The 26,605-nt window shown below is 40.1% G+C and overlaps 1 protein-coding gene across 1 annotated transcript in view; it reads left to right on the top strand.

Moving 5' to 3' along the window:
- Positions 1-17,197, top strand: part of adcy3a (adenylate cyclase 3a) — a 37,191-nt gene extending 19,994 nt beyond the window's left edge. Inside the window, exons 6-17 of the mRNA XM_062992132.1 lie at positions 628-786; positions 901-1,066; positions 1,192-1,311; positions 2,690-2,832; positions 3,102-3,263; positions 5,128-5,215; positions 6,365-6,481; positions 10,562-10,720; positions 11,104-11,220; positions 11,297-11,423; positions 13,311-13,435; positions 15,780-17,197. Of these exons, the coding sequence (XP_062848202.1) occupies positions 628-786; positions 901-1,066; positions 1,192-1,311; positions 2,690-2,832; positions 3,102-3,263; positions 5,128-5,215; positions 6,365-6,481; positions 10,562-10,720; positions 11,104-11,220; positions 11,297-11,423; positions 13,311-13,435; positions 15,780-15,962 (1,666 nt within the window). The 3' untranslated portion in view covers positions 15,963-17,197. The remainder of the gene's footprint in view (positions 1-627; positions 787-900; positions 1,067-1,191; positions 1,312-2,689; positions 2,833-3,101; positions 3,264-5,127; positions 5,216-6,364; positions 6,482-10,561; positions 10,721-11,103; positions 11,221-11,296; positions 11,424-13,310; positions 13,436-15,779) is intronic.
- Positions 17,198-26,605: the final 9,408 nt, after the last annotated feature.

Raw genomic sequence — 26,605 nt, 5'->3', positions numbered from 1 at the left:
ATTTCCTCCACTCCCACCTTGACAACTTTCCTGAAATTTTGGGAGCTGTGAGTGAAGAGCAAGGTGAACGATTCCACCAGGACATTAAAGAGATGGAAAGAAGATACCAGGGAAGATGGAGCATTACAATGATGGCAGACTACTGTTGGATGCTTCAGAGAGACATTCCAGATGCTACTCACAAGCGTAAATGTACCAAGAGGAGCCTCACAGGGAAGAAGAATCGATTTTAGTGTGTGTTAGTGAGCTCATTCCAGTTAAAAAAATGATTTTCATGAAAATTTTTTAATAAAAAATCAATTTTATAAGTCTACTTTCATTTATTTTGAGGTATTGCCTCATTTAACATAGTTACCTAAATTGTCAGAAAATGTAATGTCCTATGACAAAACGGAGGTCATTTTCGGATTCAGCGCGCCCAAAAACATAAAGATTACGTGGAATAACCAAAACAGCTCTTGAAAAAATTTTTTTTGCAGACCTGTGAATTGGTAGGAGTTCATTTTGACCCATAATGATAAACTTCACAAGCTGTTAGCACTGTTAGAACTAAGCCAATATGTATAAATGGTTGTTAAATTAGTTCTTATTTCTCTCACATTGTGTCGATGCACTTGTGTTTTCAAGCTATGTTCGAGAGAAGACACAGACAGACGTAGACATGCGTGTCGGGGTGCATTCTGGGACAGTTCTTGGTGGTGTTCTCGGACAGAAGCGCTGGCAGTACGATGTATGGTCTACAGACGTAACGGTGGCGAACAAAATGGAAGCTGGAGGAATACCGGGGTGAGTCCGGAGCACCAGTTACAGAATGTAGAAATGCTTACTATTTAATCACTTTATGCACTTCAGTTTGTTTAAATGTAACTGTTCTGTTATGATAATACACTCCTGTACTAGGCGGGTGCACATTTCACAGAGCACACTGGAGTGTCTGCATGGAGAATTCGATGTGGAGCCGGGGAATGGAGGTGACCGCTGTGAATATCTAAAAGAGAGAGGCATTGAGACCTACTTGGTTGTTGTTTCCAAAGCTCCTTTGAGCAAGAATGGAATTAATGGAGTTGTGAGTTTATTCTTCCACTTACAGTCCAGCTGTTTTTACTCTTCTACACAGAGGTCATGGGAGTCCATTAATAATGCTTTTTGTCTTTGTTTTTCTTTGTCTTTGCCTTTATGGATTTGATTCAGAAGCTGTCAGTAACCTCATCTAATGGAAATTCTCCACTGTTAATCAACACGACTGAGTGTAACGGCAGTGTGCACACAGGCTGCACCACACCGGAGGAGCCAGAGGAGCTGGACACACGGGTACTGATGCAGTTTTTAACCAGGATACACACTGATCAACCATAACATTAAAACCACCTCCTTGTTTCTACACTCACTGTCCATTTTATCAGCTCCACTTACCATATAGAAGCACTTTGTAGTTCTACAATTACTGACTGTAGTCCATCTGTTTCTCTACATGCAATGGTCAGGACCACTACAGGCTAGGTATTATTTAAGTGGTGGATCATTCTCAGCACTGCAGTGACTTGGACATGGTGGTGGTGTGTTAGTGTGTGTTGTGCTGGTATGAGTGGATCAGACACAGCAGCGCTGCTGGAGTTTTTTTTTATACCGTGTCCACTCACTGTCCACTCTATTAGACACTCCTACCTAGTTGGTCCACCTTGTAGATGTAAAGTCAGAGACGATCGCTCATCTATTGCTGCTGTTTGAGTTGGTCATCTTCTTGACCTTCATCAGTGGTCACAGGATGCAGCCCACAGGGTGCTGTTGGCTGGTTATTTTTGGTTGGTGGACTATTCTCAGTCCGGCAGTGACAGTGAGGTGTTTATAAACTCCATCAGCGCTGCTGTGTCTTATCCACTCATACCAGCACAACACACACTAACACACCACCACCATGTCAGTGTCACCACCCAAATAATACCTGCTCTGTGGTGGTCCTGGGAGAGTCCTGACCATTGAAGAACAGCATGAAAGGGGGCTAACAAAGCATGCAGAGAAACAGATGGACTACGGTCAGTAATTGTAGAACTACAAAGTGCTGCTATATGGATAAAATGGACAGTGAGTGTAGAAACAAGGAGGTGGTTTTAATGTTATGGCTGATCAGTGTATATCCCTTGTTGCTGTCATGGGTAAAAGTACCATGGGTAAAATTGTCTTTCCAAGGGCGAATGGGATCTTCCAAGACAATGCGACATGCCACACAGCTAGAAATGTCTGACATTGGTTGGAAGAGCATGATCAACACTTCCAAGTACTTCTCTGGCCCCCTGATTCCCCAGACTTGAACTCAATTGAGTATCTGTGGGACCACCTTGATCGTCGTGTTCGCTCTATGGATCCTCCCCCACACACCCTCAAGCTGCTGTGGGATGCACTGCAGTCAGCATGGCTCCAGATACCTGTTACAACCTTCCAGGACCTTATTGAGTCACTCCCAGCACGTCTAGCTGCTGTCCATGCTGCACATGGCAGTTACTCTGGATATTAGCTGGTGGTCATAATAATGTGACTCGACTGTGTTTGATCACGAGTGGTGATTTGTTTTGCCTGTAAATCTGACTTAAAAAGTGCTGAAAGGATGTGCATCTATAATTAAAATGATCATTCTGGTTTGAAAGGTTGGATTATTAATATTCCCTATTGTGCATTCTTTGTGTGAGTTTAGGTGGTAAACCCCTCGTTCCCTAACCCCCGACGCCGCTTACGTCTGCGAGACCTGGCTGAAAGGGTTATCGATGCTCAGGAAAACGAGCAAGAGCTAAATAAACTTCTGAATGAGGCACTGCTGGAGAGAGAGACGGTGCAGGCGTAAGTGTTAAATCTCTGAGTGGATGTGATGTTAACGTATAATAAATCACGTATATTTGCACTGCTGCTTCCAGTTTATGTGGTCGAGCATAGATGGCCCCTGAATTATGTTGAATCCTGATCATAAATACATTTTTTATTTTTATTTTATCTATGTGTATGGATGGGACTTGGTTCACATTCACCCTTTGTGTTATAAACACCCTGACAATGACAAAAATATTTGATGTCTTTTGGTTAATGTTACACCATATGTATGTTTGTTTCAGACTAAAGGGGAAGTACACTAACCGTCTTTCACTGCGCTTCGTGGACCCTGACCTGGAGACACGTTTCTCAGTGGAAAAAGAGAAGCAGAGTGGAGCTGCATTCAGCTGCTCGTGTGTAGTGCTGCTCTTTACTGCGGCCATTGAGGCACTTATAGACCCTCTGTGAGTTTCTCACACAGAAACACAGACACAAAATACAGTCTTTTTTTAAGAGAAATAATAAATCTTCAATTTCAGTTTTAAAGCATCGCATTGTGGGTAGAAAGTATCGTTACATCCCTAGTTAGCAATCGAAGTCAAAATGTCCAAGATGTTAAAGTCTAAAGCAGCTAAAACACTACTCTGGTAACTGAGTTTTCCAAACCAATTCTGTGGACATGGGGGGTGGGGGGTGGGGGGGGGGGGGGGGGGGTCAAAACACGGGCGAGAATTTTTGACCCGTCACTGAAGTTTTCATTCAACTATTAAAGGTGTATTGTAGCTTCTATTTATTCTATCATTCAATGTACAGTATGTGTGTTATTTAATGTCTGCCATGAAATGTAACACTTCCGTGAAATTGGGATTTTTGGAAAACAAGGTCCATGAAATTAAGCACATTCTCCTGTGAATTTAGTAGGGCCCTAGTTATAACGAAACAGATTTTTGTAAATATACTCTCTTTAAGTGTCGACTACAACATGTTCCAAAAAGGTGGGACGGGCATGTTACCACAGTGTTACTTTACCTTTAAATTAATTACAGAAGTATGACAGTTTTTGATGCAGTGCCACCTGAGGGATACAAAAATTACATTGCTTTTAGGCCACATAGAGATTTATCTGGTTTGTTTAAATATAAATGTTATGGATTGTAGATGGTGAAATTCTGAGATTATATGCATTAATGGCTTGAGAAATGCTGTTCCCGAACCAAGGCCGTAAGAGGACAGAATTCCATATCAACAACTGATGTGAACATTGACGGAGCCTAACATTAGGGGGGCATTTTGAGCATATCTGAACAATTAATGTACATGAAATAAATGAAACATTAACTTCTCTTTACCTGTACTGAGGAGAGCTGATGGCATACGTGGAAGGTGGAGAGGAGGAGGGATGTTGGTGAAACACCAGTTGTCACCAGTTGTTATTTGTAAATCCAGACAATCAGATTCAGATGCAAAAAGAATCAGTCACTCACAACATTACCCCTTTTTGTTGCCTCTTTATTTTTCAATATGTACAATATTGTCGATTTCGCCATATTGGGTGGCCAGGTTTTAAATAAAAAGCAATAAAATAACATAATGCTTCACAGAGCTTATAAAAATGATTTTTAGTGAACGAGAGCCAACGCGAGACTGATCACATGACTGGAGCGGATCTCTTGGTTTGGTCTGAATTCCAGGGAAAAGGACAAATGCTGCTGTACGAGTAGGAAGGTGGTTGAATGGCAGGGTTCTGGTGTGTTTCTGACATTTTGAGCATATCTGTGCCCCCGATATATATTGTCTCAAACTGTTGGACTAAATCCTCAAGCAGTTTTTCTGCAAAGTGACAAACCTTGACCCAGCCTTGCTCGTGATCAACTGAGCCTTTCATTAATAATCTGTTTATTCCCAATTATTACCGGTCACCCGTTCATCTGTTTTGCTGTGTGAATTTCCAAAACAGGTGTTTGTTTTTATCATTTATCATTTAACAAACTTCCCCTGTCTCAACTTTTTTGGAATGTGCTGGAGGCATTAAGTTAGCTAATATTGACAGCAATAATATTTCCAACAATAAATAAAAAAATATGAAGTAAAACTTTATATTAAAAGAAATCTGTTCTTTGTGCTGTTCTCAGTTAAATATTGGTTTTGTAATTCAGGCAACTTTTACTGTTAAACAACAACAAATAGTCCATTACGTTAGCTGTCATAGATAAAAGGTATTTACAGGTAAATAGTATTTATTTAAGTAGCTGGAATAAGTAGCTGGAATTGATGCCTAACACTGGTCTTACTGTCCCTTTAATTTATCTCTGCTGTTTGTCCTGACAGGTTGATAGCTAACTACGTGACACTGGCTGTAGGGGAAATTTTGCTGCTCATTCTCACCATCTGCTCCTTGGCAGCCATTTTTTCACGGGTGAGTGACTTGCTCACGCACTTGCTACAGCTAAACACACCCAACTTGCGTGTGTGCTCATGGGATCTGGAGACGGTTGACATCATTAAATGCACTCTATGTGTCATTTTGGTGCACCGGCTGTACATTTTCACCTGAATGATTTTTTATCGACACATTCACACATCCAGCCCATTTCAGTATGGTAGTATTTAGTGTATTGTTATAGCAAGAGATATAAGACTATATTTACTATATTATTTAACAGACTTAAACCAACCTATCGGTCATGTTCAGAGTCACTCACAGTGTACAGATGTTCCTAATAAAGTGGCTGGTAAATGTCTTTGACCTTAGTTCAGTCCATGTAATCCATCATGCATTTAATCTAACATTATTAGTACGGTCATTGCTCTTGTAATTGACAAACTCAGTTTATTACAGTATTGAGTGGTAGTGCTGCTCAATTTGCCTGAAGGGATCACGGTCAACAATGGAAACAACAAGGGCGAAAGTTCAGGAAAAAAACATAGACCCCAATTCAATATTCCAACAACACAGCACATACAACATATAGTATTGTAGCATATTGGTGTTCTTAAAATGCATAATGCAATATGAACACGGGTACCTGATTAGCATCATAATGAGTCCTTTCTGTGTGGAGTTTGCACGGTGTCTGCGTGGGTTTACCCCGGGTGCTCCGGTTCCTCCCACAGTCCAAAGACATGCAAGTGAGGTGAATTGAAGACACTAAATTGTCCATGACTGTGTTCGATATAACCTTGTGAACTGATAAACCTTGTGTAATGAGTAACTACCGTTTCCTGTCATGAATGTAACCAAAAGTGTCAAACATGACGTTAAAATCCTAATAAACAAACAAACATGACATAGTCCTGTAATAAGGTTGTAAATCATTTGTTACCATGTAGACAAGAATACTGATCATCAGTCCCCTCAGGAGGTTTGTATGTTCATGCAGAATGTAATTAGAGCTCTGTCACTTCAATTAGAATCGAACCACCGGTAAACGAGTCACCTCATAGGATTTCTACATTCCAATATTGTGCAGCTTGTCCTTTGTAACTGGAATCATATGTGTGAGTGTGTGTGTGTGTGAAAGGATTGTGGTGTGGGATTAATGTTTTTCTCAACATTTTTTCATAGGTATTTCCTAAGAGACTGGTGTCATTCTCGACATGGATTGATCACACACGCTGGGCTCGCAACACATGGGCCATGGCTGCAATTTTCATTCTCACACTAGCGGATATAGTAGACATGGTAAGACTGAGTAGACTTTACTGAATATTGAGCATTTTTCATCTTTATTCATATTGCATTGTGGGGAAAACAATTATTTAACCATTTTGTATTATTTTAATATACGTTCAGTGCATTTACCCACTAAAATTTCTTTCATACGTCTTTTGGTTTTGAGCTTAGAAATAGAAACATAAAATGTATTTATTTATACACCGATCAGCCATAACATTAAAACCACCTCCTTGTTTCTACACACACTGTCCAATTTATTGGCTTTACTTACCATGTAGAAGCACTTTGTAGTTCTACAATTACTGACTGTAGTCCATCTGGTACTCTGCATGCTTTGTTAACCCCCTTTCACCCTGTTTTTCAATTATCAGGACTCTCTCAGGACCACTACAGAGCAGGTATTATTTGGGTTGTGGGTCATTCTCAGCACTGCACTGACAATGACATGGTGGTGGTGTGTTAGTGTGTGTTGTGCTGGTATAAGTGGACCAGACACAGCCGCGCTGCTGAAGTTTTTAAATACCGTGTCCACTCACTGTCCACTCTATTCGACACTCCTGCCTAGTTGGTCCACATTGTAGATGTAAAGTCAGAGACGATCGCTCAACTATTGCTGCTGTTTGAGTTGATCATCTTCTAGACCTTCATCAGTGGTCAGAGGATGCTGCCCATGGGGCACTGTTGTCTGGATATTTTTGGTTGGTGGACTATTCTCAGTCCAGCAGTGACAGTGAGGTGTTTAAAATCTCCATCAGCGCTGCTGTGTCTTATCCACTCATACCAGCACAACACACACTAACACACCACCACCATGTCAGTGCTGAGAATGATCCACCACCTAAATAATATATATATATATATATATATATGTATATATATATATACAGTATATATACTGTATATATATATAGTTAGGTAAAATCAAACTTCCAGAAAAGTTGGGACATTTTGTTAAATGCAATAAAAAACAGAATCATTCATTTGATAATTCTTTTAAATCTTTATTTAAACAAAATTAGGAAGAAAATATTTCCAGTCTTTTCACTGATCAACTGTTAGATTTCGATGCTCTCAACACATTTCAAAAAAGTTGGGACAGAGGCATGTTTAGCTTTGTGTTCCATCACCTTTCCGATTATTAACACTTTTTAATACTTTCCACTTCTAGCTGAGCTGTCAGGCACCACAGCCTACAGGGGACGTCTCTCCAGCCCCGGTGGGACAAAGAGGCTGTCTGGAAAACCCTAAATATTACAGCTACATAGCTGTACTAGCGCTGATAGCCACAACCATGCTGGTGCAAGTCAGTCACATGGTTAAGCTAACGCTCATGCTGCTGATCACTGTGGCAACTGGAATCGTCAATGTCTACAGCTGGACGGAGATTTTTGACCAGTATGATCTCACACACTATAAGGATTACAGGTAAGCACTCATCATAATGGAATATATATTGGAAACTGAATATTTTTCATTAGTATTATGCACAGAACAATCTGAATGTCTAATGATTTTATATGTTTTGAGCAGGTTATACCTTGTGCCCTCAAAATATACAATGACTGTAATGATCTTCATCATGATGGTCAGCTTCTACTACTTTGCACGACATGTACGTTGCTCCCTCTATTTGTTTTTTGACTTCTGTTTAAAATTTATTTTACAATGAATATGTTTCCATGCCCAGTAACTGTCTGATTTTATCAGTAACCTGAATATACTGTATGTGTATCCATATAGCACCATATAACTATATCTCAATTCTGAATAATTCATTCATTTATTGTATGTTTTACCACCGATGAATCCTATTCAGGGTCACAGTGGGTCTGATTCATTGGGTGAAAGGCAGAATACACCCCAGACAGGTTGCCAGTTCATCACAGGGCAAACACACACGATTTCACACTTACGGCAATTTTAGTAGTTCCAATTAACCTGACTGCATGTCTTTGGACTGTGGGAGGAAACTGGCGCTTCCGGAGGAAATAGACACACAGACACAGGGAGAACATGCAAACTCCACACAGAAAGAACCTGAACTGCTCCACCTGGGAACCAAACCCAGGACCATCTTGCTTTGAGGCAACAGTGGTACTTACTGTGCCACACATTACATTATAGCATTTAAAATTAGGTATTGTGATTTATATTTCTCCCTGATGGTTTGGCACCCTGTCAGGAATGTATTGCCAGCTTTTGGTCAGTTAAACCAGGATAAGCTTAAGATCTACCAAAACCCCACTAGGATAACACAGTTAACAGATAACACAGTGAAAATAAATGACTCCCTTTACTCAAACTTCTTTCATTGTTGGGTGGTGACTTCAAACGCTGTGCAAGGACCCTGGTTAGCAGACCGAGACACCTGTGCAAAAGTGGATGAGCCTCATGTGCAAATCGACCGAAGCACAGGCGAAAAAGAAGGGCTTGAAGGACTAAGCATGCGTTGGGGGGGGGCGTGAAGCAGGCAGATATACCCTCCTTGACGCAATCGGGATCCCCAGCAGCGGAAGACTACTTAGCTATGCTAAATCGGGAAAAAATGCATAAATAAATAGAGTAGAAAAAATGGTGTGTACAAATGGTCTTAATAAAACATAATTAGATATGTAAAAAGAAAACTTGGCTACATCACAATGTTATTATTATTATTATTTTATCAACCACACTAAACAGAGTTTAGAACAGTTTAAAACAGAAAGCTGACCAAAAAGACAAAAGGGAAAAAAGCATAGATGACTGCTCTACAGCATGAGGTTAAAGATGGAAATGTAAAGAACACTGCAGATTTAAGCATTGGTTCGAGTTCGAGTATGGAACGCTGGTGGACTAAGTAGCTGGCGTGCTGTGCTTGATCATATTTTTTTTTGTTTATGCATTTTCTCCCTTTTTCCTCCGACTTTTTAGCACGTCCATTTGCCCGATTGCGTCATGCTTCCTCTCCGCTAATGCCGACCCCTGCTCTGATTTGAGGAGAACGACGCTAACCCATGCCCCCTCCGACACGTGGGCAGCAGCCATATGCATTTTGTCACCCACTTATTTTGTCAGCCGGATGGCAGAGCTGACATTCGATACGATGTATTCGAGATCCCAGCTCTGATGCGCTAGTGTGTGTTTTTACTGCTGCGCCACCTGAGCGGCGTTACTATTTACTTTTTAAGTTTCTGAGTTTCGCTTTGATATTTAGAGAGAGATCAAGATTCCTAACCAAACACAAGCTGTATTTCTTTCCAGCACAATCCAAAGACTCATCACTGAGCTGAACTCTGAACCTGTTTATATAGTGTTGAGTTCTGACGCTCCAGAGCCCCTGGTGCATGTAGTTTGATTTACTGCTGGTTTTCCTTTGCACTTCTCTGCTGACGGAAGATGGTGTCACATGCCGATTTTTACACTTCTAATAATAATTGGACACATTTTTGTCATGAGAAGAGACAGCAATATTATGAGCAGTTTGCAGCTTTAAAAATAACAATTTGTAACCAATCGTGCTTCAGACCCTTATACTGCCAAGAAATGAACACTATTTCTATTTCTGCAATTTCCCTCTGGGATCAATAAAGTATTCTGATTCTGATTCTGATTATGGATTAAAAATAATACCTTGATATATCGTCAGTAGGTTATTTGGGTAATTTTAAGCTACTACATTTTAACAGTCTTGATGCTAGCATAACCATGTTAGGGAGGCACAGCTCGGTGAGTTGGTGACAAACGGCACCATAGGTTTTGCTGAGTTCAATACTCACCCCAGTCATTTGTTTGTTAGGAGCATGGATTTTTTAATACCACACTATATTGCTCTCACCTTGCAAAAAATGCCCATAGCTATGGCTAAGTGTGTGTTGCCCTCTGATATATTGGAGCTCTTTTTAGGGGGTATAAATCGCTACCGCAACTAGTTCACTACATGAAGCTATTGAAACAAATCCAATTATTTTGTGACTAGCATAAATCTGGAGAGTAAGTAAATGCATGTAGACAGTGATTTCAATATTGATAAAATTAGATTTTCTACAGTTATTTATTTTGTGCTTGTAAACACTCATTATTTAATTGTTTGTATTTAATTTCTGTTAGGTGGAGAAACTGGCTCGCACTCTGTTTCTGTGGAAAATTGAGGTGCATGAGCAGAAAGAGAAGGTGTATGAGATGAGGCGCTGGAACGAAGCTCTGGTCACTAACATGCTCCCTGAGCATGTTGCACGCCATTTTCTAGGCTCCAAAAAGAGGGATGAGGTAAAGATATTCTGTTTACCTGGTTTAGAAAACCAGTAGCACAAATAAGAAAAGTCCTTTGGATTTTTAACTTTGGAATGTATTATATGCCATACAGGAACTGTACAGCCAGTCCTACGATGAGATTGGGGTCATGTTTGCCTCTATCCCGAATTTCTCTGACTTTTACACAGAGGAGAGCATTAATAATGGTGGTATTGAGTGCCTGAGGTTCCTCAATGAAATTATATCTGATTTTGATAGTGTGAGTAATGTTCTTTTATACGTTTTTCCCATTATTTACACAAATTGGTTTTAAAGGAGACAAATTGTTTCGGCTTGACATAAAGAGAAATTGAAAGCATTATAATTTGCTGTATTTATTTATTTATTTGCTTTAATAGCTTCTGGATGAGCCTCAGTTTCGCTGTATTACTAAGATAAAGACTATTGGCAGCACTTACATGGCAGCATCAGGAGTCACTCCCGACACCAATGCTAATGGCTATGCTTGCATGAAGGTGAGAAAGCCAGAATTTCAGTTCTGTTTTCATAAGTGATTGTCAAAATATTGATGACATTATTGTTTTTTAGCAGAAGGAGGAACTATCTGATAGGGAGCGGTGGCAGCACCTGGCTGATCTGGCAGATTTTGCCCTGGCAATGAAGGTTACTCTCATGAACATCAATTACCAGTCCTTCAACAACTTCATGCTTCGCATTGGTAAGTATACACCCCATGAACAACAAGATTAAATGTAAAGTTTAGGACTGTACCAGTGGGTGGTTACTGATCATTTGTTTGCTTTTAATACCTTCTATACCACAACACTGTTACACCAGGTCAGACTCCATGTGATATTTTCTTTTATAACAGCACTGTTCTGATGTGAGCAGCAAATTACAGCTGTGTATTAACGTGCTTATTTTAATGATACTTATCTTTTGTTACCATAGCAACAGTTAATTCACAAAGACTTGTTATCTGGGTACTCTATCAAATATAAGCAACAATAAATGGATTGAAAATTCTTGTCATAATGATGCTCTGAATTTAAACATATCTTTTTTTCCCTTAAAATTGGTGCTTATTTTACCCCGGTTCGAACCTCGGCTCTGCTACCGGTCGACTGGGCACAATTGGCAGTGCCTGCAGCAGACAAAATTGGCCACAGAGTCTGCTGGGTGGGAAAAGAATGGACTAAGTGGATGGGGTCTTCAAACGCTTTACAAGGACTAATAGCAGATTAGCAGACCGAGGCAGACAAGAAGGGGTTAAAGGACTGAGCATGTGTTGGAGGGGACGTGGAGCAGGCAGATATATCCTACTCGAATGCAGTCAGGATCCCCAGCAGCGGAAGACTGATTGGCTATGCTAAATCAGGAGAAAAGGGAGAAAATGCATAAATGAATAGAGAAAAAACAAAAATGGTGCTTATTGGATGTACTCACCTTAGTCCTAACAGTATGCTTAGTTTTTAATACATTGGTTGTGACTTTTAGTGGTGTGCACACATTGTTATTGTTACTATTAGCAGTATAAACCCCATTTCTAGATAAAAGTTGCAGTAAATAGGAATTACGTTTTAACACACAGAACTTGCATTTACATAATTTTGCAAATGCTTAATGATTGTGACTGAATATGATGCAAGCAATTTAGAGATTGCAGCTGCTACATCAATAATGCAGCCTTTATCTTTTTTTATGCAAAGAGAAAGCCATACATCAGTTCTATGCAAAAACACTGCAGAGTTCTCGGGGCCTAAAGTCCAGACAGTGGAAAAATGCTATGGTCAGATGAGTCAGGAAAAATGGACATTGATGACTTTGTGCCAAAGACAAAAAATAACCATTTACATTGATAGCAGCAAAAGTTGCAAAAGCCAACATCTGTCATGGTATAGGGGGGTTCATCAGTGGCCATGACATGGGCGACCTGCATAGGTATGTGGTACTTTTACCCATATGCTGCCATAAGAGTGATGTCTTTTCCCAACAAGTTTACAACAGTGTGAATTTTGTAGACTCGGTTTGTCTCAAAACCTAGTAAGCTGCCTTGCTGCCCACTGCCTACCTAGGCAGCTGCCTAAGAAGAGAAGATTCTAACTGACATTGAAGGCAAGAGGGCAGGTTATTGGGATGCTTCCACACACCCTGCCAATCTGTATGGCAAGTGCGCCCTTTACACTCCTATTGTAAATGTATGACACATCATGAAGAGGAGAATCAGACAAAGGCGACCACAGACTCTTAAGCAGCATAAATTTTATATCAAGTAGAAAACAATAAAAATTCCACTTGCAAAACTGCAACAGTTAGTATTCTAATTAGTACTAATAAAGTATCCAAAAACATGTATCTTACTGCTTTTTGGAATATTTTAATATATTAATACTAAATACTACAAAAATATATTCTTATATATATATAATAAAAAAGGTATGATATTTCCACTGGTCATAATGACTGGCCTATAGACAGCACTCCCCTGTGGTATAAATGAGTGGTTAATTGTATTGTAGTTATTTAAATGCATTAGGGACTTACCAGCATACCACCAGTACAGTCTGTGCAGTATTTTTCATCACACACCGTCTTTTTTTAACAGGGTTAAACAAGGGCGCTGTATTAGCTGGCGTCATAGGGGCTCGGAAGCCTCATTTTGACATCTGGGGAAACACTGTTAATGTGGCCAGCCGCATGGAGTCTACAGGAGTGATGGGAAACATTCAGGTAAACAGCATTTACTTTTCAGATTAAGAACATTCATTTTTAGGATTTATCAGACACTTTTGTCCAAAGCGACTTACAGTACAGTGACAGTACACTGTTTAAGCAATTGAGGGTTAAGGGTCTTGCTCAAGGGCCCAACAGTGACAACCTGGCAGTGGTGGGGCTTGAACCAGCGACTTTTTGATTACTAGTCCAGTACCTTAACCTCTAGGCTACAGTTCCCCTACAAGAACATGTCTTGGAATTTAAGTTAAACATTTTTAGTCAATCACATGTGATATGATCTGGTTTGCTATCCAGCCTGTTAGATATGTGCTACTGTATCATACTTACATATACAGTATACTTTAAAGTCCAGCTATTATTAAGTAAGAGGATATTATGATGCAAATGACTACAATGTTAATAATGCCAGCTTTCACTGTCGCCTCACAGCAAGAAGGGCCTGGGTTTGATCCCCAGGTGGGGCGGTCCGGGTCCTTTCTGTGTGGAGTTTGCATGTTCTTCCCGTGTCTGCGTGGGTTTCCTCCCACAGTCCAAAAACATGCAGCCAGGCTAATTGGAGACACTGAATTGTCCTATAGGTAACTAGCCACTAGGATGCATAAACCAGTGCATTGTAGTGCTGGTCCCAAGCCCGGATAAATAGGGACGGTTTTATCAAGAAGGGCATCCGGAGTAAAAACTGTGCCAAATCAATAATGCGGATCCCAATCCGCCGGCGACCCCTAACGGGAGCAGCCGATGAAAATAGATAGATATATTAATAATGCCAGCTTTGCTGTTTAGTTGGCAGACATTTTTATTTCATTATGTAAGATGTTCATAAAAAAATGTTACAATAAAAACAGATCAATTTAAGTAAAATTGGACACTATTGCTCATATATTACATTGTGAAAAATGAGTGTCCCAAGTTTATATAGGCAATCAAAGGTTGGCATACCTAATGTGTACCGAATCTCAGGCTGGGTACCACTTATTGCCAAGTACTAATTACACTATCAATAGTGCATTAAGTGTATTTATGACAGATTGGCTAAGAATGTTCTGGTTTATTTGAAGTCCTTTATGAAATCAACAGCCTATGATATACAGTGTTATTTAAACACCCCTGCTCAAATACTCTGTCTTGTTAATTCTGAAGTGAATTACACCTCACAAAAAGCTAAAAAAAAAAAATACACAGGGCGCAAGGCAAAAATACCCTGAACATAGTGCCATCCACCCCCCCACCCCCAACCGACATAGTCAATTATGTCTGTTTAAACACCAAGCTGATAGCAACCTACTAGTCAGCAGTGAATGGCTGACGTAAGAGACCACTTGTTACTGCTAGTAACAAATAAACAAATGGGATTTAGAACTTCATTAGAAAATATCTAATTGCTCTGCTATTATAGTATGGCATACGTCATGTGGTTGGTTCCAGTTTGCAATATTCATAGACTTAGTGATCAGCCACAACATTAAAACCACCTCCTTGTTTGTACACTCACTGTCCATTTTATCAGCTCCACTTACCATATAGAAGCACTTTGTAGTTCTACAATTACTGACTGTAGTCCATCTGTTACTCTACATACTTTTTTAGCCTGCTTTTACCCTCTTCTTCAATGGTCAGGACTCTCCCAGGACCACTACAGAGCAGGTATTATTTAGGTGGTGGATCATTCTCAGCACTGCAGTGACACTGACATGGTGGTGGTGTGTTAGTGTGTGTTGTGCTGGTATGAGTGGATCAGACACAGCAATTCTGATGGAGATTTTAAACACCTCACTGTCACTGCTGGACTGAGAATAGTCCACCAACCAAAAATATATCCAGCCAACAGCGCCCCATGGGCAGCGTCCTGTGACCACTGATGAGGGTCTAGAAGATGTCCAACTCAAACAGCAGCAATAGATGAGCGATCGTCTCTGACTTTACATCTACAAGGTGGACCAACCAGGCAGGAGTGGACAGTAAGTGGACATGGTATTTAAAAACTCCAGCAGCGCTGCTGTGTCTGATCCACTCATACCAGCACAACACACGCTAACACACCACCACCATGTCAGTGTCACTGCAGTGCTGAGAATCATCCAACACCTAAATAATACCTGCTCTGTGGTGGTGCTGTGGGGGTCCTGACCATTGAAGAGCAGGGTGAAAGCAGGCTAAAAAGATATGTAGATAAACAGATGGACTACAGTCAGTACTGTAGAACTACAAAGTGGTTTTATATGGTAAGTGGAGCTGATAAAATGGACAGTGAGTGTAGAAACAAGGAGGTGGTTTTAATGTTATGGCTGATCAGTGTAGTACATACTGTTTTTAGTAACTAATATTGTGTCTCCCTCAGGTGGTGGAAGATTGCTATAACATCCTGAAGGACTATGGATTCCGTTTTGTAAGAAGAGGACCGATTTATGTCAAGGGAAAGGGAGAGTTGCTCACCTACTTTTTAAAAGGACGAGAGAAACAGGGTTCCTTCATTAACGGCTCTTCTGTCACACTGCCTCACCAGGTGGTGGATAGCTCCTGACTGAAAATATCCCAAACACACACACACGGAAGGCCAGCACAATAACCCCCAACCCACACATGTAATATGTAAATAATGATAATGGGAATTCCATCCATTTGTAAAGTGAAATCAGCTTGTTTTAATTGTTTATAAGTAGGATTCATGCAGAGTACTTTGGGAAGCAAGGCTCCATTGTAAAGAAATGAACCAAAATCATTCCAGTTTTTTGATAGAAGCAGGGGTCACACTTAACTGGCTTTTTTACAAACAAATTAAGCATGTAGTGTCAACACCAATGTTAAGTTTGGGTTTGCTTTTGTCAGAGTATAGTCACTGGTGCTCTCTTTTGTAGGAGGTTTGATTCCTGACCTCTGACATTCTCTGTCCATAAGAGGTTTACCACCATGGCAGTATTATGACTGGAAAAAGCGGTTAGCTCAATTTTGACCGACTTTATCACTCATGCATTGTACTACAGAAACCTTTCAGCGTTGCCAGAAAGCAGGATGAAAAATAAACAGCTTTAAAAATAAACAATCACTGGAAAATAATTACTTTAACAAAACCAAAATCTTACTTTTTTTTTTTTAATGAATTTTCTCCCTTTTTTCTCCCCCTTTAGCGCGTCCGATTGCCCAATTGCATCATGCTTCCTCTCCTCCTATGCCGATCCCCGCTCTGACCGAGGAGGTCGAAGCTAACCCACGCCCCCTCCGACACGTGGGCAGCAAGCCGCATGCATCTTATCACCCACACATTGACGAGTGTTGCGCCACCTAGCGTTGTGTATGGAGAGACACACCCTAAGAGCACTCTTTCTTCATCTCTGTGTAGGCGCCTCTAATCAGCCAGCAGAGGTCGTAATTGCACCAGAGAGAGACCCATATCCGGCTTAGTCCCGCCCATCTGAACAACAGGCCAATCGTTGTTCATGTGGCCGCTCAGCCTCAGCCGGCAAGGCAGAGCTGAGATTTGATACGATGTATTCGAGATCCCAGCTCTGGTTGCAGCGTGCGTTTTTACCGCTGCGCCACCTGAGCGGCTTCAAAACCAAAATCTTACTTGAAAGAAGTTGTTTTTGTCAGAAAATGCGGTTAACAGTGAAAGTAAGTCTGGTGTTTGGCACCTAAATATTTTCATAAATTTTGTCACTGCAGCTAACCAGATAGACCCAGAATAAAATACTTTTTACTGTGCAGACAAAAGTGTGACTGGAAATGAGGTATTCTAAAAGTAATTCAATGTCTTAAAAAAGAGAGAAGCTACAGCTTACATTAGCTGTGCTGATTGCTTCTAGCTGTATGCTAAATAGGCTGGTAACAGCTGGTCAGGTAAAACCAGAGAGCACTGGAGAGTAAAGGGTGTCAAATTGTGGCAGCACCAAAATGCATTATTCCTCATACACGTATTATTTATTTGTATAGTTTCATTGCCTGCTTTATCTGGTCATGGTTGCGGTGGACAGGGATGCGCCCTGACAGTGCCAGTCCTCTGTATGGCATCACACCCTTACATATTCTTAAATGTGTGTATGTGTGTCATTTTGCAATTGGTGCCTTGTCGTGGGTGTGTTGCTGCGTTGCACCCTGTGTTTTAGAATGGTGCTGGACACGCTGTGACGCTGACCAGGAAAAAGCATTGAAGATAAATGAATGAAAATTGCATTTGGAGCTTGAAAGCCTGGTTTCTTTTATTGCTCCACTGCGAATTAGGTTTACTAGCAAAATTTACAAACTGTTTGCTGAACAAGAAGAATTTAAGTAGCTATTAGCAACACTACCAATATAACAAGTGGTTTTTTCAAATTCAACACAAAATGCCACTTTTAATGACTTCTGCAGTCTCAGAATGACTTAACCTCTTTTATTGTTATGACCTGCTGCAAACGGGATGCATAGGTAGACACAAGCTTCTTGCGGCGTTCCTGAGGAATCTTAACCCATTCCTCATGAGCTGTGGCCTAGAGTTCACTAATATTCTTGGGTTTGCGTGCTGCAACCACCTTCTTCAAGTCAGGTTCAAGTCAGGCAACTGTGATGGCCTTTCCAGAATATTCCAGGCTTTCTTCTGAAACCAAGTTTTGGTGGACTTTAAGCTATGCTTGGGATCATTGACTATTGGAAGGTCCAATGATTCCCAGACTTCAGCTTCCTCACAGTAGGCATAAAATTTTCTCCTCAGATTTGCCCTCCACTCGCTGCAGGTTTCCAGTGCCAGAGGAAGCAAAGCAAAGAAATTCTTCAGACATACAGAGATTCATAGGCCCAAAAAGTTCCAGTTTTGTTTTATCGCTTCACAGAACAGAATCCCAAAACTTCTGTGGCTTATTTATATGTTTTTGAACATATTGGAGCTGACTTCTCTTGTGCTTTCTGGTCAGTCTAGGTGTATTTCTTGAAGTTTGGGCATGGTGGCAATGTTTCGTTGAACAGTTCACACATGGCGGTCTGGAGCCGATGTTTAAGCCCCAAGCAAACCACGAGCTGTCTCCGAGCTGCCACACCTAACGACGACGAGTCAGCGAAAATTAGATCAAAAATCATGTAGTGTGAACTAGGCATTACTGTGCAAACTGAAACACAACCGAGACTTCTTAACAAGGCAAGACCAGACAATTATAACCAGGTGCCGAATTGGTCATACTGCCCTCACTCACCTACACCTCCTGGTTGGCGAGCAGGCACCAACCTGTCAATTATGTGCTACAACCCTTACAATTAAACATATTTTGTTAGAATGTCCTAGAATTTCAGCCATCAGCGACGACTTTTATAGGGTTGAGAACATGAAAGACTTCGAGAAGATTCCTCCAATTGAAATTCTGACTTGATATAAAACAAATGATCTGAACAAATAATGATGTACAGTTTCAATATCTGTCTATGCCATAAATATATAGCCAGTATGTTGCTGATATGGCAAAAAACCCAAACAAACAAACTGAATCCTCAGCGCCTGCTGCCACATATCTTGGTGAAGGTCTTTTGCAGTCACTTGAAGGTTTTTGACCACCTGCCTCCTCAAGAATCTGGTGGCAGCCAGTGATAACTTCCCTTTCTGCTATGTACATGTAGTGTAGCCAGTGTTCCTTTAACTGTGAACTTGTGAACTATGCTTTTAACTGTGTCTCTAGAAACATTCAGTAATTTTGCTGTTTTTTTTTTTTTTTTTTTCATGCATCGTCTCCCCTTTTTCTCCCCCTTTAGCGCGTCCAATTGCCCAATTGCATCATTCTTCCTCTCCGCCTATGCCGAACCCTGCTCTGACCGAGGAGGTCGAAGCTAACCCACGCCCCCTCCGACACGTGGGCAGCAAGCCGTATGCATCTTATCACCCACACGTTGACGAGTGTTGTGCCACCTAGCATTGTGTACGGAGAGACACACCCTAAGAGCACTCTTTCCTCATCTCTGTGTAGGTCGTAATTGCACCAGTCTGACAGAGAGAGAGCCCTATATCCGGCTTAGTACCGCCCATCTGAACAACAGGCCAATCGTTGTTCATGTGACCGCTCAGCCTCAGCCGGCAAGGCAGAGCTGAGATTCGATACGATGTATTCGAGATCCCAGCTCTGGTTGCAGCGTGCGCCACCTGAGCGGCATTTTGCTGTCTTTTTGTGTCTTTTTTCCTTGTTTGTGCAAGTCAATTATATCTTCTTTTAACTTTTTGGACAACTCTTTTGACTTATTTCTAACATACAATGTCATAGTCAACAACTCCCAAGCCAGTCCAGGTATTTAATGTGTTTTATCAGCTGTGATTCAACACCTGATTTGCAAATGTGTGCTCTTATGAGGGATTCTACTCTGGAGGTTGAATAATTCCGAGACTGCAGTAGTCATTACAAATGGCTTGTTTGGCTGGTTTATTGCAAACAGCTGAACGTTTTAACGTTGTACCTTTTGCTAATAAACCTAATTTGCAATGGGGGTTGAAAAGGTTTGATTGTAACTTATCAACATTTCAATGATTGCATTTCACAAACTGAGTAAAAATGGTGGAGTTCCCATTTCAATTTGGAAAAAGGAGGGAAGCACATTTCAGACTGTAGTAGAAAATGACATACCCTGTAGTCACACTGGGGAAATACAGGACCATTCTGTACTATTTCAGTGAGTGAATGAATGAATAAGTGAATGCTTTTCCAAAAATAATTTACCTACGAAATGAGTAACCACTTTTTAACAGTACTTTTGTGATCATACAGTGGCTATAATAGCACAAAATGGATAAGGATTGTACATTGCACACAATGTTTTTCAAACTGAGATGAATTTTAAACTATTAATCTATTGTTTATTATCGAGTATTCTGTTGTCAAGTCTTAACATTTATTTCAATTTGTTTTGTAATTAAAGAGATTTTAAGTGTGTAAAGCAAACACACGGATTGCCTCTGCGATGTAAGTGCAGATGCATGTATGTCAAAGTGTGTGTAATTTTACCTGCTGTTCCCAATGTCTATTTATCTACCCCTGTTTATTTCTGTGGCTTTGGACTTTGCAGCCATTTTTAGTTAATTAGATTTTTTTTATCCCCAGATTAAAGTATTTTAGTGTGCCATACAAAAAGTGCCATAACAAAGTCATGTACGTCCTGTATATATTTGGGGTGATCGACGTGTCACTGTGAGCTGGCTGTGTGCAAGTGTATATGTACAGTATGCATGCACTGGTTGAAAGTACATCTGAGGTTGAGCTTTTTTCACCAGTATTGGGGGTGGAAATGTTCCTCAGATTTCAGATTATGATCTCCTCTATGTCTTTCCTGAAACATTAGATAAATGTGCAATAGTTTATTCTTTTACAACACTCCGCTCTTCAGTACCTTTTGCAAAAAAAAAAATATATATACAATATTAATAATAATAATAAATCTTCTCCCAGTAAGTCATATTTTTATATTGTATATGTTTTAAATTACTTCAAAATAGTATTGTGCAGTTTTATCAGATAAAAGACTGGAAAGGTGTGCATGGCAACACTGGTGACTGGTTCATGTTGATTTATTACAAATGTTAATGTAAAGGATAATGTTATGAGGAACCACAGACAGCATTTCATTTGTTTCTTAATACTTTCATGGATTCTTAGGGAAAAGCACGGTGATTTTACAGAAATTTCATTTGCTTTTTTAAAATATCTGTACACATGAGAATAAAATGGCACTTTGACTGATTTGAGTCTCTTATTTGTAATCTGTTGATGCATTGCAGTGTTTTTCCGCAACATGTACATTTGCAGCATTTAGCAGACACTTATTATGAGTGAATAAAATTTAAACAATTCAGGGATAAAGGCCTTGCTCAGGGGTTTAACAGTGGAGACTTGGCAGCAGTTTTTTTATTACTAGCCTATTAACCTAACCACTGAGTTACCACATACCAAGCATATGGTAAGTCCATGGCACACTCTGGACTACATTATAAAACCTTGGATTAACTCTAGTGAGTAGCAAAGCATCTCAGTGTGGTTAATACATCAAATCTTTAGGCAGATGAAGTACTACAGCAGAGGACCACATCGGGTTCCACTCCAACAAGCTAAGAACAGTTATCTAAGACTACAGCATGCACAGACTAACTCTACTATAAGCAGTAAATCTTCTTGGATGCATCACTAAAAATTTGCATACATGGATTTTAACCCTATTAATAATTTTCCCCACTTTTTCCCCCCAATTTTCTCCCCTAATCTAGTCGTGTCCAATTACCCTGAATGTGTCCCCTTCACTGCTGACTGAAGACGCCTCTCAACTGACATACGCCCCCTCCGGCATGTACAGTCAGTACAGACTGCATTTTTCACCTGCACGAGTGAAGTTCATACACCGACGGGCGATGTGTACGGAGGGCCACACCCCCATCAGCATTATTCCTCAGCCCTGTGCAGGTGCCATCAGTCAGCCAGCAGGGGTCACAGTTGCACCAGTTATGATGACCTATGATCCGACTTTTTACCCCTTACCCTGAACAACAGCCAATCATTGTTCATGCAGCCGCCCAACCCAGTCGGAAGGCAGAGCTGAGATTCGATACGATTTATTTGAAACCCCTGTGGTGCGCTAGCGTACTTTACCGCTGCGCTACCTGAGCGGCCCCCTATTTTTAATAGCAGATCATTTTAATCTCCCTCAGAATAAAATAGTGATCATGAGTGAACGGTCAGTTTCAGGTCTCTTTACAACTGTTCAATGGAAATGACGTCTGTGCTTTGTCTGGCACTCTCAAGGAACAGTCAGCCAAGGCCAACTTTATATGGATGGTGGCACAGTGGCTCAGTGGGTAGCACTGTCACCTCACAGCAAGAAGGTCCTGGGTTTGATCCTCAGGTGGAGCGGTCCGGGTCCTTTTTGTGTGGAGTTCTCCCCGTGTCTGCGTGGGTTGGAGGTGCTCCCAGTACACCTCCAATGGCTTGAATCCAATGGCTTATATATACTGTATATTTAACCAACCTAAACACTGCCACATCACCCCACTGCTGCGTTCTCTTCACTGGCTTCCTGTAGCTGTGCTCATTCAGTTTAAAACACTGATGCTCGCCTACAAAGCCAAAAATGGACCAGCCCCAAGTTACCTTCGCGGTCTAATCAAACCCCGCTCTGTACCACGCATTCTCCGAACCACTAGTCTTGCTCGACTTGATCCTCCACCCAGGACTCAAGGAAGACAAGCATCAAGGCTCTTTTCTGTACTGGCACCCAAGTGGTGGAACGAACTTCCTCTGTCTGTCCGAACAGCTGAGTCTCTTGCTGTCTTTAAAAAACGATTAAAAACCCACCTCTTTACTAAGCACTTAAGCTGACTTGTACTTACTTACTAACACACTTTTCCATTTCTTTAAAAAAAAACCAAAAAAAAAAAACCCAAAAAAACACCGTGGTTCTAACAGGTTTTAACAGATTTGTGTTCTTGGACTGTTGTTTACTTAAACTAGAGTAATGAAATGTTTACTATGGAAGCACTTCTGTAAGTCGCTCTGGATAAGAGCATCTGCCAAATGCCGAAAATGTAAATGTTTTTTTTTTTGTATATTTTTTATACATATTTTGTACATATTTTTTTAATGTTTATATATCTATATACATTAAAAAATATGTACAAAATATATATAAAAAATATAAAAATTATATATAAAAAATATGTACTATTATTATATATATGTACTATAAATATGTACTATTATATATATATATATACAGTGTATCACAAAAGTGAGTACACCCCTCACATTTCTGCAGATATTTAAGTATATCTTTTCATGGGACAACACTGACAAAATGAAAATTTGACACAATGAAAAGTAGTCTGTGTGCAGCTTATATAACAGTGTAAATTTATTCTTCCCTCAAAATAACTCAAAATACAGCCATTAATGTCTAAACCACCGGCAACAAAAGTGAGTACACCCCTAAGAGACTACACCCCTAAATGTCCAAATTGAGCACTGCTTGTCATTTTCCCTCCAAAATGTCATGTGATTTGTTAGTGTTACTAGGTCTCAGGTGTGCATAGGGAGCAGGTGTGTTCAATTTAGTAGTACAGCTCTCACACTCTCTCATACTGGTCACTGAAAGTTCCAACATGGCACCTCATGGCAAAGAACTCTCTGAGGATCTTAAAAGACGAATTGTTGCGCTACATGAAGATGGCCAAGGCTACAAGAAGATTGCCAACACCCTGAAACTGAGCTGCAGCACAGTGGCCAAGATCATCCAGCGTTTTAAAAGAGCAGGGTCCACTCAGAACAGACCTCGCGTTGGTCGTCCAAAGAAGCTGAGTGCACGTGCTCAGCGTCACATCCAACTGCTGTCTTTGAAAGATAGGTGCAGGAGTGCTGTCAGCATTGCTGCAGAGATTGAAAAGGTGGGGGGTCAGCCTGTCAGTGCTCAGACCATACGCCGCACACTACATCAAATTGGTCTGCATGGCTGTCACCCCAGAAGGAAGCCTCTTCTGAAGTCTTTACACAAGAAAGCCCGCAAACAGTTTGCTGAAGACATGTCAACAAAGGACATGGATTACTGGAACCATGTCCTATGGTCTGATGAGACCAAGATTAATTTGTTTGGTTCAGATGGTCTCAAGCATGTGTGGTGGCAATCAGGTGAGAAGTACAAAGATAAGTGTGTCATGCCTACAGTCAAGCATGGTGGTGGGAATGCCATGGTCTGGGGCTGCATGAGTGCAGCAGGTGTTAGGGAGTTACATTTCATTGAGGGACACATGAACTCCAATATGTACTGTGAAATACTGAAGCAGAGCATGATCCCCTCCCTCCGGAAACTGGGTCGCAGGGCAGTGTTCCAGCATGATAATGACCCCAAACACACCTCTAAGACGACCACTGCTTTATTGAAGAGGCTGAGGGTAAAGGTGATGGACTGGCCAAGCATGTCTCCAGACCTAAACCCAATAGAACATCTTTGGGGCATCCTCAAGCGGAAGGTGGAGGAGCGCAAAGTCTCGAATATCCGCCAGCTCCGTGATGTCGTCATGGAGGAGTGGAAAAGCATTCCAGTGGCAACCTGTGAAGCTCTGGTAAACTCCATGCCCAGGAGAGTTAAGGCAGTTCTGGGAAATAATGGTGGCCACACAAAATATTGACACTTCAGGAACTTTCACTAAGGGGTGTACTCACTTTTGTTGCCGGTGGTTTAGACATTAATGGCTGTATATTGAGTTATTTTGAGGGAAGAATAAATTTACACTGTTATATAAGCTGCACACAGACTACTTTTCATTGTGTCAAAGTGACATTTTGCCAGTGTTGTCCCATGAAAAGATATACTTAAATATCTGCAGAAATGTGAGGGGTGTACTCACTTTTGTGATACACTGTATATATATATATTAGGGCTGTCGAAGTTAACGCGATAATAACGCATTAACGCAATCTCAATTTAACGCGATTAAAAAAAATAGTGCCGTTAACGCAAATTCTATTTGGCCCTGCGAGTCATCCTTAGTTCATGTTGAGACTTGACCGTGCACCAACGTTTTAACGTCGGACTTGCCACCGTTTGTTTCATTTGCGGTTTGTTAACATAATGTAACCGAGCATTGTAGTGATGCACTTCCTTAATAAAGAAATAAATACACGGTATATTCACAAGTTGTCAGGAGCAGAACACTTTATTACTTCTTCTGTTACGGTACCGAATAACCAAACAGCTAGAGTCATACCGTTAGCCAAGCATGCTATTCCATGCACTATGGAAGCCCCAAAGGGTCAAAACACACTCACAATGTTTGCTGATGGAGAAATTTTAACCTACAATCTGACATATATACAAAGTCAAAGGTCTCTGCTGGATAGTATTACTGCCCAGTATGTGAGTGAATAAAACTCCCTTACAGTTTTCTCTTGTCCCAGCAGTTTTTAACATAAGTACATTTAGCATAAAATGTGTTCACCATTTCAATTGTAACATTTCACTTAAAAATCCTTGTTTTCTATAACATAACACAGATTTGTTTTTAAATGCGATTAATCGCGATTAACTATATGAAATTCTGAGATTAATCACGATTAAAAATTTTAATCGTTTGGCAGCCCTAATATATATATATACTGTATATATATATATGTTTTTTTTTTTTTGTTGTTGGTACATATTTTTTTATATGTAAAATGAATTCGACTTCTGCAATATAACAACATACGGAGCCCCTTAGGGGTCATTAAGGAAAAAAAATATGTGAAGACAAAATCCGTACCCTCGGTTTAGTAATCCGTACCCTCGGTTTAGTAAACCGTACCCTCAGTTTAGTAAACCGTACCCTCAGTTTAGTAAACTGTACGCACGGATTTGTAAACTGTACTCTTAGTTTAAAGTCCGTCCGCAGTCACGCTAACTGCGCTACAAGTTTTACTGCGCGCCTAAACATTGAAGAGGATAAAGCATCTTTTTGCAGCTTAATATACTATATATTAGATATAATAACACACACACACATACAGTATATATATATATATATATATGTGTGTGTGTGTGTGTGTGTGTGTTATATCTAATATATAGTATATTAAGCTGCAAAAAGATGCTTTATCCTCTTCAATGCTTCGCAACTATATATATATATATATATATACATATATATATATATATATATATGTATATATATATATATATATATATATATAGAGGCAACAAAAGACCTACCCTGGTAAAATTATGCAAATGTAAAAATTTAAAATTCCATTAAAACAAGTGAAATTGTTACAGACAAATTTGAAAGGTCTAAAATAAGCAAATCAAATTATTATCAAAGCACTCCACTTTTTTCTTTAAGAGCATTAACTCTTTTATTAATGGAATACATTTCAGACATCTTTACTGTAGTAATCTGGGGTGATGGGATAGCAAACTTATTAAAAAGTCAAATCAATAACAATAAATAAACAATAAATAAGTCAATAAATAACACTAGTACTCATCTTGTGATTTTGAGACTATTTTACCCTAGGAATTTAGAATAATAGGATTGCAAACCAACGTAAAGTAAAATGCAAATCAAATTATTATCAAATCACCCCATCAGACTCTTAAAGAATACTCCTACTTCTACTTACTGACTTTATGAGTCTCAGACATTTATACTGTACATTTCACTTTACGTTGGTTTGCAATCCTATTATTATTATTCTAAATTCCTAAGGT

The sequence above is a fragment of the Trichomycterus rosablanca genome, chromosome 3, assembly GCF_030014385.1.
Source record: "Trichomycterus rosablanca isolate fTriRos1 chromosome 3, fTriRos1.hap1, whole genome shotgun sequence".
In the NCBI taxonomy this organism is placed as follows: Eukaryota; Metazoa; Chordata; class Actinopteri; order Siluriformes; family Trichomycteridae; genus Trichomycterus; species Trichomycterus rosablanca.
Note: the sequence above shows the minus strand (reverse complement) of the source record. Positions and strands in the feature narration are given on the sequence as shown.